At 41.0% G+C, this 10,476-nt stretch overlaps 1 protein-coding gene across 1 annotated transcript; it reads right to left on the bottom strand.

The window, feature by feature from the left end:
• LOC139478994 (uncharacterized) lies at positions 1 to 6,432 on the bottom strand. The gene is made up of 4 exons (XM_071261716.1): positions 6,372 to 6,432; positions 5,846 to 6,110; positions 1,902 to 2,050; positions 1 to 146 (listed from the first exon to the last, which is right to left on the bottom strand). The coding sequence occupies exons 1-4, from the start codon at positions 6,430 to 6,432 to the stop codon at positions 1 to 3; spliced, it is 621 nt and encodes a 206-aa protein (XP_071117817.1).
• Between the last annotated feature and the right edge of the window lie 4,044 nt (positions 6,433 to 10,476).

The following is a 10,476-nucleotide window of genomic DNA, read 5'->3' as shown; positions in this document are numbered from 1 at the left end:
TTAGTGTAGCTGTATGTGATAGTTCCCGTGTGCCTGACGCTGCGTGGCACAGTGTACACCAGTCCAGGCCTTGCACTCGTGCAGCAGCCCGTCGGAGTATCTCCCACTCATGCTCGCTACACCATAATGGGACTCATAGCCTTCACCTGCAAAGACAAATGTATCTCAGTGTGCGAGGTTAAGATAGCTTAATATTGCAAGACACTGCCATTGAACATGCTTATTATTCCCCTCAAGTTGGTTTTCTTTTCACTGGAAATTCCCAATATACCCAGTTTCGAAAGTCTTTATTAGAAATTGGATCCAGCTAAAAGCTCTCGTAATTGTAATTTGAGTTAAGTGCAATGCAATTATGCATTGCCCATGTGGTTAGAATTAACAGAGTTCATAAAAATCTACTTATATGCTCTGTTGCAAATATCACTTCACCATTGTTTGGTTACGCCACCTGGACGGCATTATTGACGTCACACAAGAAAAGACGCCATAGCTCAAGATTGTTGACGTCTTTCTACAATTGTGGTTTTGTGAGACAGCGCTCGTGATCAGTGAACATTTCTGAAGGGGAGTTTAAAAGGATTAAGAAATAATGGGTAATAAAGAAATTATAACAGTCGCACGTAAATGATATTGAATTTAAGAAACTCGTTTAAAAATTCTTCACCCGGTTGGTAAAATCCCTATGGCACACATGCCCGTCACGAATTACGATCAATATAGTCAATAAATACTACAGTGTTACTGAGGTGGTTGTACCTCGAAATTTACCCCTAGCAATTAGCCTTGAGTTTTGGGACAGGTAAAAGTACAAAAGCGTGGGGTAAGCAAGCCCCAGGTGTTGCGATCTGATCCCGCTAGTGATCAGGTTGTTACTTCGTCATATACACCAAAACCCCAAGTGTCAAAAAGATTTCATCCTGGGCAAGTGGCTTTTTTCAAACGTTCCCTGTTCACCCAACAGGGAACGAGTACCCAATATGAGAGGTGGATGCAGAAACCCTCCAGGACTATAGGCACCTCCGGGTAGTTGAGAATGATACCTGGAATGCATACGGAGCCAATGATCGGGAAACAAATAAAACCTAATTTGAGCAGAGATGTCTGTATAAGTGCAGTATATACATGTACGCTATGATAATACAATGTGATTATTTACGGGTCACGAGTACTTGTCTGCGCTGTAAACTCGAGTGTAAATATATATTCCGATAAAGAACTGTCACTCATTCTACATCTATTACTTCAAAATAGACAACCAATTCTCAAACCCCAATCACACTTTTCTGGTTGCTGTTTTTATTACGATCTGTGCACACCAGTAGAATGATCAGGAAAATACACTCCCGCCCCAAAATATGGAAAATGATGCAATCATAGTGAAGGGGTACTGACGATAAATTTCTTGTAAATTATTTTCGGGCGTGTAGATCCATTTCTGGCGATCCATGCACGACATGTACATCTTGATGCACAATGTCCTATACATGCGTGATGTGAAATTCCATTGCACACATCTACGCAGTTCAATTTATTCTATGAGATATTCGCATTATAATGCAACACCAAGAACAATAACTGATCTGTTGGAAAATACATGTAGATGATTCTATTGATCAGCCATTATGCGTGAAATAATGACGTCCCCAATTACGTGCTACCATAAGCACCGAGGTGGATATTCTAGTTTTATTACACTGGATCTGTTCACAGCAGAACAAAAGTGGATCAATATTACGTATTTGAAAGACTATGATTAGAACACAGAGAGAAAAGTGTCAATAAATGCAGTTTACCTATAATTAATCATGCGGGTAAGGGCGTACGGTGAATTGAAATTCGCCAGTAATAAATACCAAGGTGTTGTGTAGGGATGGGTGATGCTTACAGTAGCACTAACGTACCCAGAATGTACTCGGCCGTGTATATATATGATGACACCCTGAACTCTTCAATGAGTCTGTTGATTGGTTCATCAAACACCAGCTGTAAGCCAGCAATGCGACCTTCGCCAAACTCCAGACGGCCTTCACCCCACCGGAACCAGAACCACCTAAAAACATCAATTGTAACACAACAAAAAAGAAAACGGAATTGAGACAAGTTTGTTGTTTGTTGTTCGAATCCAATTCCTAAAGCGCCGAGTATCAAATGAAGTTTAAAACTCCTTTATATTCCACACATTGGTAACGTTTAAACAAAACGCAATTGTTTCCCATTTTTTCCTGTAGTGTGCCTCGACCATTCGTAAGTGGCAGTTACGTTTGCTATAAAAGATTAGGAACATCAAGAAAATACGACATTAAAGTTGGTTCTGCCTAACTTACTTCCTACTTCAACAAGTAACGTCACCAGTAAAGGTCTCAATCGTCACTGATGGATAGTGATTCATAAACATTTGCGTAAAATATAATCGGAATCGTACAATGGATTTCTTATAATTAAATTAAGATGGTTCTATGGCTTTATTTACCTACATGTACAGTACGATTTACTGGACTCTGTTAAATCATTAACTATAGGTGCACATAAGACATTTTAGAACACTTGTGACGCAGATGAGTTTAAGAGTCACACTGAATGACGACTGCTTGAGAGAATGTGCATTTGTTTGTGTGTGATAAAGTAAATACTTTATTTAAACAGTTTGCATCTTTTGTGTATCAACTGTATTTTATAAGAAAAAAATATTTGGGGGAACTGGGCTCTTCCAAGACAATACAATTCAACAAAGTATGTATAATGTAATCCTAAGTATTGAACATGTCCAAGTATCCACAATTCGCTATAATTTGTACGGTGCTCCAGAAAACACATGGCTAAAGTGTGGTGATGAAATGATCTACAGATAACGTATATGTAAATTGTTCAGTTGCACACACAAATACGCAGATAAATGTATTATGTTGCAAAACGAATTTTTTTTAAACTTTACCTATCTCACACTATGCATACTTATTTCTTCTTTCGAGTGGAAACGTGTCTGAAATAAAGGTTTCCAGCTTCTAAAGTTAATCTACCCTGTCATACCTCAGGTCACCTCCGAGATCTGGATCATGCGCGCTATGCATGCTTGTTGACCTTCTTGCACTGATCACGTGTCTGTCCCAGGCAACTCATTCTCTTTCAAATCGCCACGTTGTGGTGACGTGTTGTTATTACAGGAATCCATTTTGGTTTTTTTCCCTTGCAAGATAGCTTCATATTTTTGTTGTCTTCTTGCCTGCAAATTTACCTATATCGCTGTTTGGGATAGTTATTCTTCATAATGGACAAGCAGTCTACAAGGAGACCTGTCTGCACTTTGTGCCGACGTGTTTTCTCTCCATGTGACCCTCATTCTCAGTGTTCGGATTGTCGTGGATTATGCAGTTTTTAAGAGCGTTGTGAGATCTGGTCAGATCTATCAGATGAATCCTTCGAACTGTACCTGCATCAATGTCGGCGTCGGGTGTCAGATCGTCTCTCTAAGACTGCAGAAAAATCCACGAAAACCAAGACAACACCGGTCAAGAAAGCTAGATCGGGCCGATCACCCTCATCGGCTGGCCAGGATACTAGGGATCCCACTGGTCCCATGATCTCATTAGACGATTAGGGAGTCAGGGAGTCTCTGACTCTTTTCCCACAGACATGTCTAAGGTCTCCACGAATCCACCTTCAAAACCGAACCTACCGTCCACAACCCGAGACATTTGACGAGTCCACTCGTTAGACACGAGTGTGGATGACCGGCTTATGTCAGCCAACGTATCGAGCCCGACCGAGGTTCGTACTTTTGTCTCGTCGTGTTCTATGACTAACATGGAGCTTGCTCCTGTCATACCTTCGGAGGGTACACATAGTACTGGTATCGCTGTCAACTGTACAAGTTCGGTCCGTCGTTCGAAATCTTCCATTCGACGATCTTTGCAGGATCGATCCTCTCAAGACCAGGAGTCGTATGACGACTTATCGGATCAAGGCTCTCGAAAATCCAATTCCCGAGAGGATTCACAAGACAATAGACATTCGTACCGGGAGCGACTAGGATCGACAGTCAGTGCACTTTATTCCGTGCAATCATCGGGAGATTCAGACCGGGACCAACGGACTTCTCACACTTGACACCAAGATGATTCACCGGACCACCCTCCGAACATCACCGACCCTCCAAACCTCGTCAAACATCCGAACCTCGTCGAACCTCCAAACATCGCCGTACTCGAAACATACATCTTCGGCCAAAAAAAAAGCCGAACCTCGTCGAACCTCTGAGGTTCAACGAACATCTGACTGAACCTCGAAGGACATACGGACTCCTAAGTATCAACACACTTCAAAGGAGGTTCAACGGGACACGAGAGATCATAAAACCTCCAAGGAGCAGAGACATTTGAGAGATTCCCCTAAGATGCGTCGTTCACCTGCAGATCGTAACTCGTCTTATGACAGGCGAGCGAATTATCGCTCATCCCCTTATTATGTCTCACACTGAGACTATTCGGACCCATTACGTCTAGGCTCGGAGGATGAACGCTACAATGAGTCTATTAGTCATTCATCCTTCATGTCTCGATCTCTCCTTCGCTCATTCATTCGGATTTTCGACCAAGAGAGTACCCTCACATTTTTATATTTTCATCAACGTGGTGATTACCCTTGGAACCCTACTTCATATATATATGAGTTGGAACGATACCCACACTACAGTGATCCCCAACCTCCATGGCATGGGTATCCTCTTGATCCTTCTTTTCTGGATTACAGACCTTCTCAGTCAAGCCATTTTTCCTCTTGTCGTCATGAGGATTACCAAGAAAATTGAAGATTGCTGGAGGTATCAGGATGTATATGTTTTTCATGTCTTGTTTCTAGTAAATAATGTTAGCCTGGGCATATCAGATAGCTGTAGTAATATTCTGTGCTATTTTAGTTGTAAATATACTCTTAAAGCTGAATCTGGGCATGTTCTTTTGGTGAAAATATTTTTCAATTTCTTATATATTTCATCTTAGATGTTAAGCGTATTAAATGAACAACTAACAGTCCTGGTATGATGATATCCTTAAATATCCTCTTCATATTCCCAGTTTGTTCTAGCATAGTCGTTGAAGCGTTTGATTCGCCACATTGGTACAAGGTGTGAAGCCCATTGCTTGGTGTCACCCACCATAATATTGTTGGAATATTGCTAAAAGTGGCATAACACCATACTCACTCTGACAAAATACTGAAAGTCGTTGGCTATGTGCTGACTTGAGCCTTTGTTCCTGGTAAGATTAAATAATTAATATTTGGAACGGTATCAGTACTTGTTACATCTAGACGGACGAGTTTCATTGAAGTTCGAAACAGAATAAAATTGCCCCAAATAGGTGCATAAGACAAATGGCATCCACAGAAAACACCTAAATAGAGTACCGGTACATAAAATATCAAGGTCATTTTTCTACTGTCATAGAACTATAAACTTTGTTCAGTGAGCTGTATTAATTGTGGGAAAACATTCAGGGCATGAGTATATTTGATATATGTACAGCACCTATGCTATGGCTGATTAAATTTATATTTCTTTAGTTTCAACAAAATCAGTAAAATTAAAATTAATGCACTATCGGGTCCCTGGTCCATCACTTGATTTTCGGGTTTATTTAAATATTGCCGTCGACTTCAGGCATAAAAATCTTACATTTATCAATATCGAATCTGAAGTATACACATGTATTCCTAAGAATTGAAAGTAACCCATGATTAATGATACTCAGATAGGTACATATTTACACAGCTCATGTAAGTCAAAGTATTTGTAACATAATCATTTACATCTTGATAATCAATGCTATTTGGACCCATGCGGGGATCTTACCTGAATTCATCGCAGTGTATGCCTCGCGGGTTTGAATAGATTTTCTGAGAGTCGTAACATTCACTACACTGTCTGAACCCGGTCTCTCTTCTCTCCCAGTTACAAATCTCATAGGAATTGGTGGGTGTGCCGTCCCCAAACCACACGTGTGCATGGTCACAGGCCTTGATCTGTAGTGGCATCGTCGTGCAAAGCCTGATGTCGACGCCGTACAGGGAGGTGCTGATGAACACCCAGTCTCCAGGTGACGTTATCCGCAGGGAAGCTAAACAATATGAAGCTATATAAGTCAGTAAAACCTATCCTTAGTGAACTATCTCGTTCCAAACATTTATACCACCTTTCCAAATTTATATTACGTATTGACACAGACTGCACAATTCCTAAACAATCCAAAATCAGCCCAAAGCAAGTGTTTGACAACCATCGCACACAAACACAAACCATATTTTAAAATATTTGCAAACATTGCATGCTCTGTCCACTCTTATAATGAGAATGCTGTGCTACAATGTCATATGTTCACCTTTGGTGTTATGTAAGGTAAGATTGACCAAGAGTAGACACACAATCACTTTGGACGTCATAACAGGAGGCCAGGTTCGCTGCTTCTTCGCTGCAGAAGCCAACAGAAATGTGAACAATCCTAACTGGACGCCAATGTTACAGATCAATATGCATTAAGTTAAATATTTTTCAGCAAGTACACATTACCTCAATTAGTGCCATAAATCAATAAGTGTAAACTGTAAACTATATCTTAAGATTGCTTATAGTAAATAACTGTCAGAGAGTTGGATCAGTACATAACATATCAAGTATTGAGCCTTGAGTGAGTGAGTGAGTGACTGAGTTCAAATTGATAGTAACATCGGCAATATTTCAGCCATATCGTGACTAAATCAAGTTGTACAGTAATTATACATAAATATAGATTATAAAATATGTCGTCAATGGACAGTAAAAGAACAAGAGTATCACAGCTATTAATATAAAACTAGTAAGTAACTGTAGAATTTTGACTAATCAGTACAATATATTATAACAGTAGGCTAGAGATCACCAGCAATCAAAGTTAAACCAACATACAAGTTACCAGGGGGACTTACAGTACATCTGCTCCCTGCGTGGTACCCCAGCAGGATTTACTATTTACGTCGTAACACAATTCTCTCAGCTTCTGGTGTTTGTAAATGGAATCCATTGAAAAGATTTAAGGCTTCATCACTAAGTGCGTTTAGGAGCAAAGCTACTTGATCTTCCCTGCCAAACCCTGGCAGGTTCACAAGTGTAGAATAATTTGTCCACTTTTCAGCAATATTGGATTCAATAACAAGGGGTGATGGAGGTTTGATACCACTAACGTGCCGTTGAACTGGAGGAGGATTGTCGGCCATAATTGAAGACTTGAAGCAAGGCTAGACTATCTTCACAGACAAATACACACGTGTAGCTAATTGACATCGACAAATGCAGACAGGAATCTCTCGAGTGTGCAGAATGTCACTTATCAGGTCAAATTAAGCTCATAGAATCAAGTGTTCATTCATTTCAGCGAGTGACATCACTGCTGAGACATTTGAATGATAGCAGACGAATGCACATGGTCAGGAACACCTCGGCTTCCACACACCATTTCAGACAGAAAACTGACATAAATAGGTCGTGGTATCATTGAGGAGTGAGAAAGTCACCCGCTGCCACCATGATACGTGCTGTGTGTGTTGAACACATGTCTGGATAGTCATAGCCAACTCAGATTAAAGCTTCAGCGTTTATTACAACTTGCATGGCAGACATATGCCAAGGGAAGCAACTCTTATGCAAAGACTGCATACCACGTAACAGTAACTGAATACAAGGCTATATCTGATACGATATGCATATTTGGTGACTTTAATGCTCGAACGAGGACACTGCAAGCCAATGTAATGTGTGAGGACCCAAGCTACTTGACATTGATAAGACATAGCACTCTTCATGAACGAGGCCCTTGTTCTGCATATCTCTTACCTGAGCTAACACAGATCAAACAGTGAATACTCATCGGCTACAGTCACTAAAGAGTGTCCCGCCAATAATATCTTTAATGTGAACTGCAGATTTGGACCAGATCTAAAGATCTCACGTTCAAACTGGCATACCAAAGAAAACCACTAGCATGTGTTCAATTTGTTCTATTTGTCTATTTTGCAACCGTCCCATGGCTGGAGTAATACAGTGTGGTGGCAGGCAACAAACATTTTTTTGAATGAAAATTGCAATTGTGTGAGTGGCGGGTGCTACCGCGAGGGTAGGGCGTGCTTACCCTTTTTGAGGATACCTGATTACACCACTCAGTGATCTATGCACATAATTTCAATGTTATTTGCCTTTTACGCCAATTGGAATCTGTTTTGGCGGATAATCGAGGATGGTTTTTCTATGTGATTGACGTTTTATATATACTATGCCAAAAAAGTAGGGGATAGAGGGAATCATCAAGACATCTCATCTGATCTTTTTAGTGTTGGCAAATGGAATTGATATGATCATATCTTCTGGGGAGTAGAGAATCAGATCTAATGGGTTGTAATGGTTGGTGTGATATGATGCGACGCACTAGATCATAAATGAAGTCGGGGTCAAAATCGAAATGTGCATTATGCAGTCAACGTCACTGATATCGGGTAAAACCACCTATGGCGTCCAGAAATTTGGTTGGTTGGTTGGTTGGTTTGTTGTTTAACGCCGCACTCAGCAATATTCCAGCTATATGACGGCGGTCTGTAAATAATCGAGTCTGGACCAGACAATCCGGTGATTGATATCATGAGCATCGATCTACGCAATTGGGATCGATGACATGCATCAACCAAGTCAGCGAGCCTGACCACCCGATCCCGTTAGTCGCCTTTTTACGACAAGCATAGTCGCCTTTTACGGCAAACATGGGTTGATGAAGACCTATTCTAGCCCGGATCTTCAGGGGTCGTGTCCAGAAATGCACGAATTCTTCGAGGCACCTCTCATAAGTCGATCAATGTCAGGTTGACTCATGTTGTTCCACTCAACACCGAGTCCATTGAGAGTGGTTATGGGTTTTGACGTTGACGTACACATCTACCAACGACGTCACAGACGTCATCAATGGGGGAAAGATCAGGACTGAGTGTTTACCATTACATGAAACGGATGTTTTGCTGTTGGAGGAATTAGGTCACAATACAGGCACGATGAGCACCGTGCATTATCATTTTGTGATTGTGACAGGTTGTGAAAATGATAGTATTGACCTGTGACTCTGTAACTGACAATAGGGATCGCAGTTTAGCCAGTCATTGTGTTACTATTATCGACCCACCTCCAAAACGACCATGCTGTACGACTTTAACGTCCATAAGATGCTCATTAGGACGTCACCAAACTCGATTCTGTCGGTCATGAAAGTCGAGAGTGAACCTTGATTCGTCATAAAATGACAATAGCCCAACGTCGATTAGCCCAGTTCCCTAAACCATTGCCGCCTCTTGAATCAAATGGCGTGCAGTAAGTTCTGAGATGCCACGTGGACGTCGTGCACACAAATGCGATATGTGCACACGATTTTGCACCAGCTGACCGTTGCAACCGGTCCCTTATCTGATTTATTAATGACATCGTTCTCGGCTGACGTTGTTGCCCTTGGGCGTCCAGAGCGGCGAGGATAATCCTCGAGATCATGTGTTTGTTGGTTTGTTGGTTTCTTTTGGACAGATTGAGAAACATGCAGCATTTGGGCAACAATATTTTGACGTGTACCATCCTGCAACATGCCTATGACACGCAAACGTCGCATGATCAATGATGTTGCTGCCTTAATGATTAAATGTGTTAAACAAGGTATCTTTGAGCGTTTGGTTACAAGAAAACAATATACAGCTGCTCACAACCGAGTCTAAGTGAGAAACGTAAATCTGGCATACCACCCCTTGCACGTGCTGTCCGAGGTCACGTGCTTCAAAATGTTGTGTTTTGGAGTTTGATTTCTTCGGGACTGTTCTTGCCTCATAAATCACTTACTTTCATTGCTAGACGTTTGTGTATTTTCAAGTAGTTTCACCTCAAGCAAAACATATTACTTGCTTGCATAGTGCATAGATTTGACATAACTAGCTCCCCTAACTGAGGTGATATTCTTCTCGAATCTCGACAGGCATGATATATCATCGGAGGTAGCTGTCAATCTGGATTATGAGGCATGTTCCCTTCCGGATAAAATGTGAAAGACAAATTGTCTGAAAAACTATACGATTCTGCTGTTAAGACATTTTTGAGAGAAGGGTCACTTCCACAAAACAGGTAAAATCCGTATGGTTTGGTAATAAATGGAACTCGGTCGTGACTGGGAAAATACACAACCAGCACAAAAACGATAATATTAAAGCATGTATGCTAAATCTGGCTAAAGAATATAGAAAAACTCTGACATTTTTCAAAAGTTAGTCAAAAGACTTTTTGCGAGTGTCTTACACACATGAAATCCAAACAACCAAAAGCGTTTTGGAAATGTTTATATTCCCCAAGAAGCATAAAGTTATTTGCCTACTTCAAGGATGTCAAAGAGGACCCTGATGAGGATATCGACGTTGACGGCGTTTCCACTGAAGCCC

The sequence above is a fragment of the Haliotis cracherodii genome, unplaced genomic scaffold, assembly GCF_022045235.1.
Source record: "Haliotis cracherodii isolate W230 unplaced genomic scaffold, xgHalCrac1.p SCAF_4, whole genome shotgun sequence".
In the NCBI taxonomy this organism is placed as follows: domain Eukaryota; kingdom Metazoa; phylum Mollusca; class Gastropoda; order Lepetellida; family Haliotidae; genus Haliotis; species Haliotis cracherodii.
Note: the sequence above shows the minus strand (reverse complement) of the source record. Positions and strands in the feature narration are given on the sequence as shown.